Source organism: Gadus macrocephalus, chromosome 20, assembly GCF_031168955.1.
Source record: "Gadus macrocephalus chromosome 20, ASM3116895v1".
NCBI classification, from domain to species: domain Eukaryota; kingdom Metazoa; phylum Chordata; class Actinopteri; order Gadiformes; family Gadidae; genus Gadus; species Gadus macrocephalus.
In genome coordinates this window covers 10,396,377-10,413,829 of record NC_082401.1, presented here as the reverse complement: position 1 = coordinate 10,413,829, position 17,453 = coordinate 10,396,377, and the positions used below count along the sequence as shown (strand labels likewise).

Here is a 17,453-nt window from a genome sequence, read left to right as displayed (position 1 = left end):
AAAAAAAAACGCATGAGTGGAGATCCCAAATCGCCCCCATTGTAATTGGATAGTTTGAGAAGACGAAAGACGTCGCACTTTTAGAAACTCTTTATTTCTCTATGTACAATGAGTGAGAATCACAGAAACAACCAACCCATTACAGTGAGCTCCATACGGCATGAACGCCCGGCATCTAGAACTAACTAAAGTAAAACGGATAGGGAGCTCTAGCCGTGAAATACAAAACTCCTATACGACAGCGCATTTCTGTCTCTAAACGTAGAACACCAGCCTCCTCCTTTGCCCTTACAAACTCCATCTCCCAGAATCCCCGGGTACGAGGGGCTTTGAAGAAGAGGACTGCTGGCACTAGTGGATACCTTGTTAAGACAATGAATAGTCCTATTCTATAACTGCAAGCCGCATTCCGTCTAAAAACAACATCGAGGGACCCACATTCAGATACAGAGACACATTTTGATTCACACGGATACAGTCATCTCATTATATAGATATACGTCATGCTCGGACGCACACAAGGCGATCACTAGGAACAATATAATCATCTAAACGAAAAGTATCAGCCAATGCATCTTTTGGTCTCTCCCCTTTGCCTTGGTTTTGGTACCCGACCAGCTAGCTGATCACACAATAGTGTTCATTTATTTATTTTTCATCTATATAAACTGTTCTAAACCGCACTAATAAGACTTTTTATGCTTGGGGGGGGGGGGGGGGGGGAAATAAACTATTATAAAACAAAGTCAACATTTGGTCTTAAACAGAAGAAGCATTTCCTCTTCTGGGGCAGCTCCTCAAGATTGACCCTTTGGTTCCCTCTTCTCCAAGTCCACACAGAGCCTACATCTGAGGTTCTGGCAGTACATATCAATGAACATTGAAGCTTCAGCAACAGTGCAAACAAAAAAATAGGTCTGTTTTGGAGTCAGCGGTTGGGTCATAGTGGTTGGGTCGATTTGTTTTTAGGAAAAAAGAAAAGATAAAATGAGTTTCCCATCAGCAGGATGATGAAAGAATAATAAATAATCATTCAAAAATTTGAGATTTGCAGAAAATGTGAATTTCACAAACTGATGCAAGGTTAGGGTGTTCTGAAAGAGAGACGACGCCTCGAAAAATAAAGTACCGTTCATATTTCTTTTTTCAGATGTTCGTAGGTCTGAGATAACCTACACAGAGGGATCCCCCCTTTGATACAAAGGTTCTGTTAGGAGAGTTAAGAAATCCCTTGAATTGATGTAATGAATATGTAATTCATAATGACTGTCAGAAAGACCAAGCTCAGTACCTGATAAAAAGAAAAAAAAAACGATTGCAGATATCACAGTTTAACAAAACACGAGAAAGAAAACGTGTACTAAATCACAGAAAGGGGGACCAAGTCTCGCTCGTTCATTAGTAGTCAGCTCGTCCCGGCACCCCTGTGTACGCCCCTCTCACGTCTGAGACAAACACATTCATCTTTGAGGTTTCAGTGATCGGACTGTTATGGCACAAGGCGAGCACACTGCGGCCATGTAAAGACAGGTAGAAACACACACACACACACACACACACACACACACACACACACACACACACACACACACACACACACACACACACACACACACACACACACACACACACACACACACACACACACACACACAATCCCCAAACAAGAATCTTTTTGGTCAAGGGCTCATCAAATGTGCACGTCACTTTTACAGTTCAACCAGCCCCCCCCCGCCACCTCGTCCAACAGCGAGGGCTCTGGGGGGCGGGGCCTATTTGAAGCGCTATCTCAAACGCCGAGAGCGCCACCTCAGCACTTCCCCATGGTTTTGTGGCTGCCGTTCTGCGGCACCTGATAGGTCAGCTCCTCGGCGGGCGTGGCCTGTCCGTTGGCGCTCTTGGGCGTGTCATACGCCGAGCGGCCACCGTGCTTGCCGCCGTGCTTGCCGCCGTGCTTGCCGCTGTCCATCTTGGTGAGCATCAGGTGGGGGCCGCCCCCGCCCCCGCCCATGAAGCTGGACACGGCGGCCGCCGCCGCCTGGTGGTTAGCGGCGGCGGCGCTGGCGGCGATGTGGCAGGCCTTGTCGATCACGATGGGCGTGGCGTACTCCGAGCCCGAGGCCGGGAGGGGCTCGGCGTAGGCGTGGTACACGTCCGGCGGGATGGGCGCGTCGTACAGCTCGGGGCCGCCGTAGCCCGGGCTGGTGGGCGACTCCTCGGGCTTGAAGGTGGAGCGGGCGCCCAGCGAGGTCACCGCGCCCGTCACCAGCGGCTGGGCGTACTCTGAGGTGGATATAGAAACACAAAGAGGTTCGATCACCCACTCTGGCACGCGGACCGCACGCCCTCCGCCCCATTGTTTGGCCTATCAATTACGCCTGTGCCAAGCGCCTTTCTCTGACATATTTTTCTCCCCCAGTTTTAATGCGTCCAACTTTGGGTGCCAGAATATCCAGCGACGACGAGGAGCTGATTTCGGAAGTGAAGAGATAATATTTGATAAAAAATGAAAGCCCTTGTAAGAGCTCGGCCGATCCTCCTGTTAAAACAGTGGAGATGGATTGACAAAGCAATCTGCCAAGGCGTCTTTAAAGCGCCTGCATCTGTTGCTCCACTGTTCTGTGTCGTCTGCTGGGGGTAGAGGGGTTGGGGGGGGGTCAACCGGAGTTTAACCTGCAGGTTCGGCGTGGAGCCTCGGGGCGATGACCCTCCCTCGCAGCCGGCTCAGGTCGCTGCTGTAGCGCACCGAGTCATCCCTCTCCGCCATCTTGGATGGCAGCAGCTGTTTCATGCTCTTCCACCAGTCTAATGGGGAAGAGGAGGGGGGGGGGGGAAGACAGAGATTGATTTGCCACATCAGGCTCACAACCTGGGCAAACTTCTTCCTGAATAAAATACAGGAAACATCTTTGTTTTTGTCATACCTGTGCGATCCCAATGAGGAAGGTCATATGTTTCCTCCGTGCTCCCCTTCCTACAAAAGAAGGACAAACGATGCAAAGAGGTCACGTTAGGTTTTGTTTGACTTGTGTCCAGTGAGCACCGCTACTTGAGGCACTCATTGTGTTATAATTGCACTATAATGAAAAGGAAAGTAAAGGTGAAAGTAACCTGTTTTTCCAGTGCCACGCACAAACCACGGTCAGGATCAGTGCCGTCAAGGCCATGACCAACACTGGCACCAGCACAGCAATCAGCGCCACGTCTGGGAACATTGAGAAACACACTCAATGACGGGAGAAGGAACAGCCGTAAAGAAAACATAACATGCTTAAAGGGATATGGGCAGGGTAATTCTATGGCTCTCTTATTGCTGCAATTCACTATGTTTGAGAAAAACAAAAACTATGTTTGTATTGACTGATGTCAATTGTCTTTTTGCCAAATGTTGAGCCTAATTGAGATCACATGGATTCAGGCAGGTGGAGGTCACCTTCTGAACGGAACAGGAACAACAAACAGTCTGACGGAATGGCAGCATGGCAAAACTAACATATGAAGGTATGATTAAATACATTACTTCCTTGGGTGTCTTGAAAGACGCCTCTAAATTAAATGTATTATTATTATATGTTGCAGCTTGATGTGTGACAGCAAAAAGATAGGCTTTCTGTTGGCCAGATATTTTTTTTCCTCGTGTGAGAGACAGCAAAAAGGACAGCAAAAAGTTCAAAGTTCAAATTTTAACTTTGGACGGCAATGCCATCTGCCCTTACTGTGGCCCATATCTTCTGCCCGCCTCGCCTAGTTTACCGTCCTGCTCTCATCCATTGAAATGATATCCAATTTGCAGTCCGTTGTCTGCCTGAATCCATGTGAACGCAGCATCAAGCCAAACCAAAAAGGTCCCGTTTTAAACAAAGCACAAAAGGTGTTTTTCTTGGCTTTCTTCCTACTGACCCGACAATTCAAAAAAATATTTAGCATCTGCCCCGACACGGCTGTGGGCTCATCGCCCGAGACCCTTCAGCGCTGGCGGGCGGTCGCTCGCTCACCTTTGCTGGTGTGCGGCGGCATGGTGGTGTTCCGGATGTCGGGGGTGTGGGTGATGTGACTGTACTGCGGCGGTGTGTTGGTGACCACGGGGGGGCGATGAGAAGGTTTAACAGGACGGGTATCACGACTCCTCGGGCTCACTGTACAGGAGAGGACGACCAAGGTTAGCGCATTCATTTTGGGATATACTCCAGAATGTAATGTACAACGTCCGTCCCCCCCCCCGCTCCAGGACACCAGGGATCTAGATTGTATGTCACGGAGCCAAACAGAACGCAGACCGGGGCGTCTCTTGTCTGATGAACCACAGCCTGACTCATGTTGAGCTGCGCACGCACACAGGCACGCACGCACACACGCCGTTGGGCTCAAAGTGATCCCAAAAGGTTCACCGCTGAGCGTCCATCCCTCACCCATGGGAAGCAAGCAGCCCAGCAGCTCCAGCTTGAGGTTGATCCTGTGGTACCACTGGGTGGGGTTTATCCTCACGTACCGCGCCTCGATCGGGGGGATGAAATTATTCCTCACTTCGTGCATGTTGTTGGTGTTGCCTTGGAAAATCTGCAAGGTAACAAAGTTAACAGTGATATATTAATAGTCATAGCAAGACATCAATAAAAACACACTCGGAGGCTTTCGTATTTTCCAACTGAAAACACATTATATCGGAAAGATTCAGAATGTCTTATCAAGAAGGACTATTAATAATGATACAGATTTTGAAATAAGCGGGCCGTAGCTAGCAAACTGTGGCGTGGTAGCTTCATGCCCATAACTTCCAGCCGCAGAATCGATACGCATTCATTATGGATGCCCTGGTGTCCTGAGTTGTCTATCATAGCACTTAGGTCCAACCGCCAGCATCAAGACAGCTCCCATTTCCTGCCATAAACATGCCTCAGTCAATAGCCTGTTACCATGGAAACAATCTGAGTGCTCTGCCCCGCCCCGCCAGTCCCCCCTTAAGTGACATTTTTGTCCATTTACACTAATTTGAAAGGAAGAAAAAACAGCACATTGTGCACACAGACACACACACTAAGATATGGATTTTCGCCTCGTGGAGCACCTTGTCTTGGGTGGAGTCGCCTTCCCGGTGGGCGAGCCACTTCTGCCCGTCGAGGCTGTAGAGCACACGGTACGCCGACACGTACCAGATGTGCCCCCTCAGCGTGGACCCCGTGGTGGTGATCCCTGCAACGTCATGGGGGGGGGGGGGTGAGACATAGCAGGTGTGTGAGACCGTCCTGATCTCTGAGTTGACGTGATGTTCATCTCTGCAGGTCAGTCTGGCCTCGATCCCGTTGAAAGCCCTTTCCAAAAAATCCTAAATGTCCAGACCAATCAGTGGGAGGGAGTTTAAGTTCTTGGCGAATCAAAAGCACGGTCTGCTGAATTAAAAACAAAATGGCAGCGCCCGAGGAAAGTGCAGCAATCTGTGGAGCGTGAAAACAGTAACGGCCAAAATAGACTAAATCGGATTTTGCTTTTATTCAGCAAGAGCAAAGACAGGCCGAGTACATATTTGTGACAAATAAAGCTGAAAACCTAGGGTGAACATCAGGATGGCCTCACAGGACTAGAAACACAGTAGCGTCCATGTTAGTGGAGGCTAGCTGCTAAGGGCTAAGACGTGCAGGGAGGGTGCTTGGCAACACAGAATTACTGGTTTTGGCAAAGAAAAAGAGGCTTGGTGTCCTCTAGCAAGATATTCAACACCGCTCACTAGAACTCACAATAGGCCGGACTATTCTTTTGTCACAGAGGAGCCGGAACTATAGGCCTTCATTAATCATCCCACTATGAAACGCACGACAGGCAATCCCAAAGTGCTATGTTTCTTCAGAAGCCCCGGAGGAACTCAAATATGACTCAAAAATGACCAGTTGACCTCAACTCCTGGCTACTTCAAGGTGATCAAATAAAACAGTCAGTCCGCATCAACTCGTGCACGTGGGGTGTGTGCGTTTGTGTGCGTGTGGGGCGCACGCGTTTGCGTGTTTGTGTGAGTGGGTCACCTGTGATCCTCGTGGGCCTCTTCAGGTCCACCTGCAGCCACTGCGCCTGGTCGAGCTCGGCCGGGGCCCAGGGGAGTCCCGAGGTCTTGAGGCGGGCGCCGGACGCGTTCCACGCGCCCTGCCAATTCCACGAGGAGGAGGCCGACAGCTGGAGGTCGTTCACGCCCCCAGACTCCAGCCCCAGAGTGCCGTAGCAACCTAGCGGCACATATAGGGGGGGGGGAAGCGTCAGTGCTCGAGCGGTGCGTCAAGAGACACAATGACGTGCGTTTAACAATGCGCACACACATACACACACACACGCATACACACACAGGCTCACCGCTGGTTTTGAAGGTGAACAGGCTGTTGGACAAGTACCCCCTGTGGAGAGACGTGGATATTGTTTAGACGGCTCCAGTCATCAAGGCGAGATGGCTTGAGATTAAGGAACGCAGGAAAAACTGGTTTGGCAATCAATAGGGTCTTAAAAGAAAGGGTTGGGCAAACAGAGTGGAGGCTGAAACATGCTTCTGCAGAGATCTTTAGAAAAACACTTAACGCGTGTAGCTCTGCTCACCTCGAATAATCACGTCACTCAGTCAGAGCAAGTTGCAGCGATAGCTTTATTTCTTTTTTCGTCTATCATGCAGTCACTCGTATCTGATCCCACAACAACTGATTGCTCGAGTAACAAAGGGTTTACGTAATGGAACTGGTGATTTGCGGGAGAGACAAGTCTGGGCTCATCTGTATTTCAATGTGTGCGAACATAATACCAATACAAAAGAAGATTGTCTTTCGCTCTAAGAGAAGGGGATGAGGGGAATCAGAGACAAAGGGAACTAGAAATGCCCAGAGAAAAAGAGAGACAGACAGAGAGCGTCAGAGAGAGACACAGAGAAATACTCGGACTGAGAGAGAAACAGACACAAAGAGAGAGAAATAGAAGAAAGACAGAGAGACGGACAGGCAAACAGACGCAGAAAGAGAGGCACAGAGAGAGAGAGAAACAGACACGAGAGAAAAACGGACAGACAGACAGACGGACAGAAAAAGAGAGAGAGACAGACGGCCAGACAGAGAATTGCAGACAGAGACAGACGGACAGACAGCCAGACAATATAACGGTTATATAGTTTGCATGGCCGGCGCTGCGCTCACCCGGTGGAGGTGACATTGTTGGCCAGCGTGCCCTCGTAGTGGGGGATGCCCTTGCTGCTGACCACGCTGATCCTGCCGCCCGCCACATTGGACACCACGCCGGCGTGCACGGCCGCCGCGCACAACGGGGACGACTGCAGGAGAGGGAGACACACACTGGGTTACCTCTGCTGACCTCCCCTCTTTAAACAGGTGATGGGTCAGAGTTGGGTTTGTTGGTTGCAACACAAAATGGTTGCATATAAGGAGACTTGGCTTGAGTACAAACACACAGGTAAGACGAAAGAAAACTAAAATGGAGGTATCTCAACCATACGAATAATGTTGGGTCTGTAAATAGATATTGCATTTCCAAGTCAGATCTTTTAAACGCCCTCTCTCAAAGAGATTACGGTTTCTAAATTTTGATTGCATTGTGCAAAGCCAGGAAAACGTCTCCCATCGTGTGGAGGTGTACTAAAGTACTTGTTCCAACACGGTTGTTCGACAAAGCAAATGCACCCGTGATTATCCAACAACATATATTTATGCTCTGCTTTCTGAATCTTGGTGAAGCTTGTTAAGAGAGTGAGCACCGCGACCAAACAGATAGGACACCATGTGTCATACTGCACCAATCTTTGGTTGACCCTGACCTTGTTCATCGGCCCCCGCCATGAGGCCATTGTATGACGAACCACTGCGATAGCGGTAAGAATACTTCAACAAGCCGCATACTGGCTGCAGTATCCTGCAGAAAAGCGAAAACTTTTCCAGGGTTTCACAACACGATGGTCTTCCTCCTCCTCATCCCCCCCCAGAGAGCAGAGCTCTCCCCAGCCTCCAGACCGAGGCCGATAAAGGCAGATGAGTCAGTGTGAGGTCACCTCCCCTGCAGGGGGAAACCGCGCCGAAAGGCGCTGGGAATGATTCACCGCGGGCCGCATTCCAAACCAAACCCGCTGCTCTGATGGCGGCGGAGGAATGGACAATGCCCGGTTCTCCCCTTTCGACCGCTAGCTACTTCCCAGGAACAGCTGCTAGTGGGAAATGTGGTTGCCTTTCCTTTTTTTCTCCTTTTACTGGAAAGGACCCACACTGGGATTAACAGCTGACACATACTTTGGGGGAAAACATTTAGCGGCCCATGCCGTGAGACAAGCACAGTGTGTGTGTGTGTGTGTGTGTGTGTGCGCGTCTTCTGACACGCGTGTACAGCGACGAATGACGAGCGTTCAGGCTTTTGACTCTTAAGCATCCCGAAGCACACACGCACACACCACATCCAAAGGCACACCACAGCAAACCACTAAAACACAAACACCCAGTCCTGCTCCAAAACCGCCGCACCCAGTCAGAGAACACAGGAAAATCGGCACACTCTCTTGTCTATGTTTGTGTGCGTTTGTCTGCACTCTCTCTCTCTCTCCCCACACATACACAAACACACAAAAAGGACAAGTGGAATGCAAGAACCACGGTTGAAAAGGGATCGGAGTCGAGAAAGCCTTGAGACAGAAGGCAGACGAAGTGCACAGCGGGGTCTGGGTGAGGCGGTGTCAGTCTGTATCTGTGTGATAGATGCTGGCCCAATCGCCAGCCTCCCTCGCAGACAGCGATACACTTAGGACAACGTAGCAGGGGAAAACAGAGAGAGAGAGAGAGAGAGAGAGAGAGAGAGAGAGCTCTTGCTCCTCTTAACACCGACGCTATTACAGAGCAAACATGCCTCTGTGAATGCCTCTGTGAGTGTGGCACGGTGCGTTTCCGATGTCTACGTGGATCAGGGCGGTGGCTATTATGGATAAACGTGTGCTCGACATGCAGACCGACACCGTCAATGAAAGTGTTTGCCTACAGTATTACAACAAGAACGCTTTCCTCTCACATGCACACGCTACAGTTTCTCTGGGCCTGTCCAAATATGTGTACATGCATATACATGGTGGTTGCACAAAAACACATTCTAGGATACTCTATCTCCCACGCGCACATACACACACACACACACACACACACACACACACACACACACACACACACACACACACACACACAGCGGTCCGGTCAGCACCCTCTTACAGCTGGACTTGATTAGAGGCGCTGTGTCTTTGGCCAAACAATTAGCTCACCTCCCCCACACCTTGTGAACCTGCCCCGCCCCTGTGCCCCAGGGGCTCCTCCCCCCCCCCCCCCCCCCCCCCTATTGAACACACCCCACTCCTCTCACAACCCTCCCGTCAATAATACCCCCTCCCCCCCGTCCCCATTCCAACCGCTCTCTCTCTCTCCCTCCCTCCCTCCCTCCTATCGGCACTAAAAGATCTGAACATGAGGTCATCAGCGAGAGACTATGCGCCCATGACCTCACACACCGCAGAGGGGGGTGGGGGAGGGGGATGTGTGATGATCATCAGTTGGGGACACACACGCACACCAGGAAGAGGGGCCCCGTTTGCAGAGAACTTTCTGAGATCAAGAGAGAGAGGGAGAAAGAACCATGCGGCACAGTTTCAAAAGAGGTAGGCCTTGGTAATGCCCTGTCAATCTGTACCGTATCTTCCTCCGATTATTAAAGACTTTGGCAGTCTCCCTGGATATAAAATGAATCGGTCCAAATTAGCCCTGCTTCCATTGAATGAAGCTATGTGCAATTGCAAAGCGATTTCTCGGATCCCCTTTGTGAAACAGTTCCGTTATTTAGGTATTCAAAATACATTCTTCAGTTAATATAACTCTAAACAATTTTAATTCTATTTTTAGAGCAGTGGAATCAGATCAGATTTGGAGAGATGGATTCAAATACCAACCTCTATTCAGTCACGATTTTCTTTAATGAAAATGATCGTTCTCCCTCGGATAAACTTCTTCAGTTCTATGATTCCTCTGCCACCTCCAGTGGGATATTGGGATAGGCTGAATTCACTGTTCATTAAATTCATTTGGAAAGGCAAACGCTCTCGAATTAAATTTTCCACTTTACAAAGGGGAAAATGCGCAGGTGGCCAAATCGCCCTAATTTCAAACTTTATTTTTGGGCCTTTACCCTTCGCCCCCTTCACTCTTGGTTGAATAGTGATATTTCTTTCTCCTGGCGCCCGACAGAGGAGAAAGTCTATGTGTTCCCACATAGACTGCAAGATGTAGTACATTGTAATATTCCTCTCAAACTCTGTAACCTTAAATTTGGGCCAATAATATCACATTTCATTTCAGTCTGGCGCCGGTTGAGCAAGCACACCAAGAACAACATAAAAATTCATCAGCATTTTCCTTTATTTCATAACTATGATTTACTACTGGGAGGTTGGCCTGTCTCATTTCCTTACTGGTCTGATAGAGGGATCCATATAATTTCTGATATTACAAAAGATTTCACTCTTCGCTCATTTCAGGATTTTCAGCAGCAGTTCAATTTACCAACGTCGTCCTTCTTCTATTTGCACTTGCTTTAAATGCCTTAAGAATCCCCTGGGGGCAAGAACTACCACTGCATTCAATACAATGTATATATTCTTGCATTGGTACGCGAGGTCTGGTCTCAAAATTATATTTCTTGTTGATAAAGGCAACATTCAAACCTATGCCAATTGATAATATATGGAGAAAAGACATCATTAATTCCTTCTGTTATAAATTGGCCTAGAGTCTGGTCCAATATTTTAATCTCTTCAAGAAACCCTAATCATCAGATGACACATTATAATTTTGTCTGGAGATCATATTTGAATTAAATTGCACTTTGCACCCGGGGTATTCCGGGAGCCTTTTATTCATATGATGTCCAGAGGTCTTCAAATTTTGGATATCTGCTTGTCTTTCAGTAATCATGGAATGTATTGTACCTTTCTCTCCATTGGTTCTCCTTCTGAACGATGATTCTCTTCTAAGGTTTTCTTTTCAACAAAGGCGGGTGTGGCAGGCCGGTCTAACAGCAGAAAAACTATTTTTTGCACTACGTTGGAAGGCCCTGCAGTCTCTTCAGAGGCATCAATGGCTGCTTGCTTATATGGACATTCTCAATATGGATCAATCAGTTGGAAGAACACATGGTGCAAAACCAAAGAAATTGGATATTTAAGCTGATTCCGCAGAAAGTGTTAAATTATTACTTTAACATATTATTTGTCTGCAAGTCCTGTTGGTGGGAGGGGTGGGGGGTGGGAGGGGTGGGAGGGGTGGGGGGTGGGAGGGGTGGGGGGTGGGAGGGGTGGGGGGTGGGAGGGGTGGGGGGTGGGGGTGTAGGTCTGTCTCATGTCTTCGTTGTTGTTGTTTGTATGTTATAAACTAATAAATTGTTACAAATAAAATGAATAAATAAAAAGAGGTAGGCCGACAAGCATGCCACAGCAACACAAACCCTAATCCAAAACGCAGGGACAACCTGGAACTGCAGGGCGGAGGGGAGCGACACTGTGTTCAACTATGTGTCCCCTGAGCGCTTCATTCTTAAAGCAATGATAATAATAATAATAATAAATTTTATTTATACTGCAAAGGTGGCTCAAGTACAACGTATCCACCAATATCCATATATACAACACACACACACATACACAGACAGAAGAAAAGGACTCATGCTCACTTCTCTGTAGCCATTTGGTATAGTCCCAGAAACCTCCTCGAAAGAGTTCAAACAGCCAGCTGGACAGTATTTGCTAAACAGGGAAAAGAAGAAATTCAAGTTTTAGTCTCTTGCTGCTGTCAAGAGGCGACGCTGAATACATTAGACACTTGCAGGTCTGAAGAGTTTACCTGTACTCTGCCTCAGTGAAATCTGTTCCTTTGTCCAGGCAGGTGATCAGATCTGCAAAAGCAAACAAAGAAAATGTATAGTCAGCATTGCCCTCCCCGACCAGATCATTATCACTATGGATTGATATCGAAGACATTGACAAACCCAACCTCCCTCCATGCATTCCATGTGTGAAGCAAGGTGGCATCATGATCACGTACATTTTCCACAGTCATATGAGCAGAGGAAAGTAATCCCTGTTATCACTGTAACCTAAAAAAAAATGTAACCACAAGGGTGATGAAACACACCATATATGGGCAGGGTGAGGGTTGACAGGATGAGGTGAGTTGCTTGAAAAAATATCACTGGCGGTGGGGGAGGTCACCACACAATTCATGACAACCAAATCATCCCAGCTAGCCAACCGGTGAGTCATAGTCTAGACCCCCCAGCCCCCCACGATGACCATCATTCATGGCGGTGAGTGATGCCAATGATTTACTTAACCGGGCAAACTTGTGTCCACCCACGCGCATCCCTTTGTGCAGCCTTGTGTGTCATGGTAACGCATCCGTACGCAAACAATGGATCATCTCCTGTTGACAGGCATGTTTGTACATCGTTGTGGGGTCCAGGAATCAAAACCAAATGGTTTCCCTCCCGTTTACAGATAAGACCTCAATACAAACTGAAGGCCACAATTGTGGCGGTGTAAACAATATAATCCTTGTATCATGACACAACTGTGCAACAATTAAGCACATACTGTATATATATATATATATATACACACACACTCATACTTCATGAGTATACCATGGTGTACATTGTCAACTGATGCTTACCACCAGCAAAGCACTTGTACATCATTAAAACTCCTGGATGGTTTCAGATAAAAGCATATATTTTACTCAACGTTTTTCAATGTAGGAAGACCCGGCCATAATTTAATACAGGATAACCTCGGCTGGTAGATCACGCCACTAAAGCTAAAACAAATCAAATGGTTTCAGAAAACCCAGACCACTTTACGGTTATGAGGCAGTATCAAAGAATGCCGAAGATCCTAGACCTTTCTCAGTCTCTTGTTACAGTATCAATATGCTATATTGATATACATTGCCCTTTCAGAAAATTGAGGCTGGAAAAAAAGGATCCAATATCACGCGGGCCAACTGACTGGCTTATGTGATAGCTTATCAGTGAGAAATTGACTTGCTGACTCCCTGGTTTCATGGGGGAAGGGATGTATTCCGGTATATCCCTCTGTTCTGCCACTGCTAACTTAATTCGGACAGTAGCCCTTAGCTCTTCATTTTTTTACAAAACCATTTTGAGATCCTGTATCTAGAAGCATTTGTCTTTTTTTTCTTCCCTTCATCTGCCATTTGTTCCCTCGTATGCACTCACTGCAGAAAATAACCACACTACACACAAAGAGTGAGCGTGATGCCTAAGCAACAACAGGAGCGAGCACACGCACGCACACACAAACACACGTGGAGAGTGCAACCTGACAAGAAACAGACACAGAGACAGAAAATAACAAGTGCTTCTCTCCCCTCGTTCTTATTGCAGCCTCTTCTGTGAGCACTTAAAGCAGTAGCTATCTAGCTACCTTCATTGTGCATCGAACACACACGCACAAGTCTGCCACCATTAATGGACACATTAACAGAAATAGATACACTCAGTCCCACTACCACCACCTACACCTACAAACACACAAACAGTCTATCAATACAAAACTAGGATACTGACAACCATACACTAGTATGACGACCCCCAGAACACCATTGCTTCGAGAACTTCACAGCTTTCTTTTAACCAATCCGAGTAGAGAATCGTCTTATTCTGTTGGCGTTCACTTTGTAAACACTCTGAGGTGAGCAAACCCTACATCATAAACACTCCCACTCTGCCTTTTCCACTTGGATCATGGTTCCATGGCTGCTGCTGCCCCCCCCCCCCCCCCCGCCGAACCCTCTAATCTGAAATTCTTTCAGAATTTACAGGGACCACAGATGCTGGGAGCTGGCGGAAAACATGTTCTGTTTCCGGCCCTGTTCCTCATAACAGAACCACACACAAAACCACGGTCAAGGTGACAAATCTTTTCCCACGAGTCTGGACAATGTGATTTTTTCAGCTACCAAAATAATCCAGAAAGAAAAAAAATGTATACATTGGTAGGGTATAAAAATAAATGAATATAAATATATATTTTATTATAAAGATAAATGTAGACACCCTGTCGGCCATATTGTAGTTCTAAAGTACTCCATTAGTGTTGCTGGTTTGATCCCCAGCACCTACTCTCTAAAGTGCCGAGTTCTGGCTTCTTCTGGCTCCGGTCAAGCTGGTCAAGCATGGTTGTAAATGTGTGTGTAAATAAGTTAATGCATAAAGTGCAGCCTGAAGTGGGCCTGGCGGCTAGAAAAGTGCTCCATAAATTCGGTCCATATTGAGCCTCTTGACGATTTGCTAGTTGATAATGTATAACCCCCCCCCCCTTCTCCTCCAGACACCAACAGGTGAGTGAATACACCAGAAAGAAGTTACAATAGCGTGAAGCTTTAAGAGTTTCAGGCACAAACCATATACACCTTGTGGTGCGTGGGCTAACAGTAGTCCGCTCAACTGTCTTCTCTTAGTACAGAGGCCCAATCAAGCGATGTGTGTGAATCGGGGACTTTAAGAAGACTCTCATGAGATGCTGGCTCAACCGCCCTCTCACCCACACACACACACGTCATCGGACAAGTGTGACCCCTCAAAAAAACACCACTTCCTCCAGTCCACAGACCACCTGCCTCTTCGATAGCATCAGTGACGTAGAAAATGACCCATAAGCCACACAGGTAGAACCCCTACCTGTGTGTTCTGTGGTGCAGTAGGACAGGTAGAACCCCTACATGTGTGTTCTGTGGTGCAGTAGGACAGGTAGAACCCCTACCTGTGTGTTCTGTGGTGCAGTAGGACAGGTAGAACCCCTACCTGTGTGTTCTGTGGTGCAGTAGGACAGGTAGAACCCCTACCTGTGTGTTCTGTGGTGCAGTAGGACAGGTAGAACCTCTACCTGTGTGTTCTGTGGTGCAGTAGGACAGGTAGAACCCCTACCTGTGTGTTCTGTGGTGGAGTAGGACAGGTAGAACCCCCTCCTGGCCAGGTGGTTCCCACTCATGAACTGGACCGTGACCTTGTTCCCCGTGGAGACGTTCTGCCGTTTCAACCCCAGGCCCAGGCCGCAGTACTTCACTGTTGGCCCCGGCAACAGGAACCACGGCAACATCAGAAAGAGAAGGGACGACAGAGTGGGACATGGGGGAGACATGTTGAGATGGGTCACCTAGACACACTCATGCTTTTTAGAATGAATCTCTTTCAGGATACTCCAGGGGTTAGGGGCTTCAACCTCTAATGACTTCCTGCACGCGTCCAATAGCAGGACACCTGGAAAATGCATTAACCTGATTTCCCTGTCAATTCCTATGACTTAAAGTGTCTGATAAATAACTAAATAATACATGTTAAAATGTGCTATTGAAAAGTGTATTATCATCGTTATTACTCTGGACGACTATTCATGAACATAACGCTATAGTAGTTAAACGAATGCAAAATTTATTTGTAAATCTAGATATTGCACTGACTATCCTTATGAATACTAGTCTCAAACACCCAGTCGCCGTCAGACTCTGTGCCCCAGCCCCAGCCCCAGCCCCTCTCCCTCTCACCTATCTCGCTGCGCCCGGGTCCGACGCCGTTATACAGGCGGAGGTAGTTCACTTGGCAGTTGGTCTCCCCTATGTCCAGCTCGGCGACGCGGAAGTGGACCCTGTGGCCCCGGGGTACGCTGATCTCCCACTCGCACACCGTGTTGTTGGGGTAGGTCAAGGGGTAGCCCAGAGACGACAGGGTCCCGCTGCTGGGGCCCAGGACACTAGGGCCACAGCCATCTCCTGGAGGACGGGACAAAAGCACCCTTTTTGTTTTATGCAGATAGCAGTGGATGAAGGGGCACCCACCATACAGAAGGATGACCTTGGAGGTAAAACATATGTAGATCTGTAGGCTCACTAGTAAGCTAAGCTAAAAATGCATCTTTAAAAGTAAAAGCATAACCCCATGTCGTTGAATAAATCCTGAAAGACTAATTGTGTCTAAGGATGTGATTATTGGGAAGCCAAAAATGCTGTTTTGACTCAAAGGATCCAGTTTATGAAGCACAATTCTCTAAGAAACCGTGCACAGTGTGTATGACATATGCATGAGCCTCTTATTGCAATTCATGAACTAGCTTTCAATGAAATTGATCCGTGGTCAACAGTACAAAAAAAGGCCGATCAATTATTGTCTGGGCTGCTCTGGGCCAGCAGGCCTCAGAGATGACATTCAGCAGTCATGCTTCATGCTGCTAAGTGGATCCCTGGTCCCCGATGTTATGCAAGTGTAAGTGTAAGTAAGAGAGTGTGTGTGTGTGTGTGTGTGTGTGTGTGTGTGTGTGTGTGTGTGTGTGTGTGTGTGTGTGTGTGTGTGTGTGTGTGTGTGTGTGTGTGTGTGTGTGTGTCCCCTAACAAACACCTCCCATCAAAAAAACATAAATATTAAAACATTGCCTACTTCCAGTTATTTGCATAGATTTGGGAGCTGCACGAAACCATTTAAATAACGTTAAAACCATTATCCCATTTTGGCTAAAAATTTTACGTGAATAAGCAACATGTGGGGCAAGAAAATCGCTCAAAAACTGGCACGCAACATCTCAATAACTGTGATTGACATTACAAACACATGCAATGCAATTCACACGCAAAAGTGGTTTATGGGGATTGGGGGTGGGGGGTGCTTCTTTAATAATATCCACCAAGGGGGGGTTTTAAAAGTATCCGCGCCGTTGACTCGAACCCACCTTTCTGTGTGCGACTGCCTCTCGGGGTGAGGACGATGAGGATCGACAGGACGAGAACCCGGGCCCCTATGTTCGGTCCCCTGCCCACCATTACCGCTCTGTCCATAGCAGTCTGCAGTCTGAATGCATACTGCTCGCTTCGGGACCGGCTAGACCGCTTAGTTAGAGTTGCATCAAGAAATACATGAGAAGAAATAACAGTCCATGAAACTCAAAAAGTGGAATAAGCTTCTTCCTTCCGCGATCGTCTCTGGTTTCACCGCTCGCAAAAACAATCCCGACTTGGTTAGCTTCGCCGTGTTCTTCTCTCACTATCGAACAACTGTAGCTACACGCACACACAACCACACACTCTATCTCTCTCACACACACATACATACATACACACACACACACATCCAAGCTGTGAAACGACTTCCTGCACTTCCGCTCCTCCTCCCACACTGCAGTTGGAATTCCGAGGCCCCCAAGTGGTCCGATCGTCCATGTGTCTTCTGGATGAGAAACTGAATTAGTGGAGCACAGAGTGTGTTACTGCATTTCACCCGCCAACTCTCCCATATGCTTTACGTAGTCTGTATTTTTTTTTTATTACAAGCAGTCTGACGTGGGGATTGATTGCCTAAAGTCATTTTGGGCACACAGCATTATGAATGAATACACTTTG

General features: G+C 47.7%; 1 protein-coding gene across 2 annotated transcripts in view; it reads right to left on the bottom strand.

Moving 5' to 3' along the window:
* Positions 1-75: 75 nt before the first annotated feature.
* The window catches only part of dcbld2 (discoidin, CUB and LCCL domain containing 2), a 17,407-nt gene continuing 29 nt past the window's right edge, over positions 76-17,453 (bottom strand). Inside the window, exons 1-15 of one of the 2 annotated variants that reach the window (XM_060039226.1) lie at positions 16,787-17,453; positions 15,612-15,836; positions 14,995-15,132; positions 11,892-11,943; positions 11,722-11,794; positions 7,158-7,291; positions 6,337-6,377; positions 6,015-6,212; positions 5,066-5,190; positions 4,389-4,557; positions 3,996-4,136; positions 3,112-3,205; positions 2,925-2,974; positions 2,674-2,805; positions 76-2,283 (exon numbers count right to left, since the gene is read on the bottom strand). The exon at positions 16,787-17,453 is cut by the window's right edge and continues 29 nt beyond it. In XM_060039226.1, the coding sequence (XP_059895209.1) occupies positions 1,811-2,283; positions 2,674-2,805; positions 2,925-2,974; positions 3,112-3,205; positions 3,996-4,136; positions 4,389-4,557; positions 5,066-5,190; positions 6,015-6,212; positions 6,337-6,377; positions 7,158-7,291; positions 11,722-11,794; positions 11,892-11,943; positions 14,995-15,132; positions 15,612-15,836; positions 16,787-16,892 (2,151 nt within the window). In that variant the 5' untranslated portion in view covers positions 16,893-17,453 and the 3' untranslated portion in view covers positions 76-1,810. The remainder of the gene's footprint in view (positions 2,284-2,673; positions 2,806-2,924; positions 2,975-3,111; positions 3,206-3,995; positions 4,137-4,388; positions 4,558-5,065; positions 5,191-6,014; positions 6,213-6,336; positions 6,378-7,157; positions 7,292-11,721; positions 11,795-11,891; positions 11,944-14,994; positions 15,133-15,611; positions 15,837-16,786) is intronic. The other variant, XM_060039227.1, reaches the window with a different exon arrangement.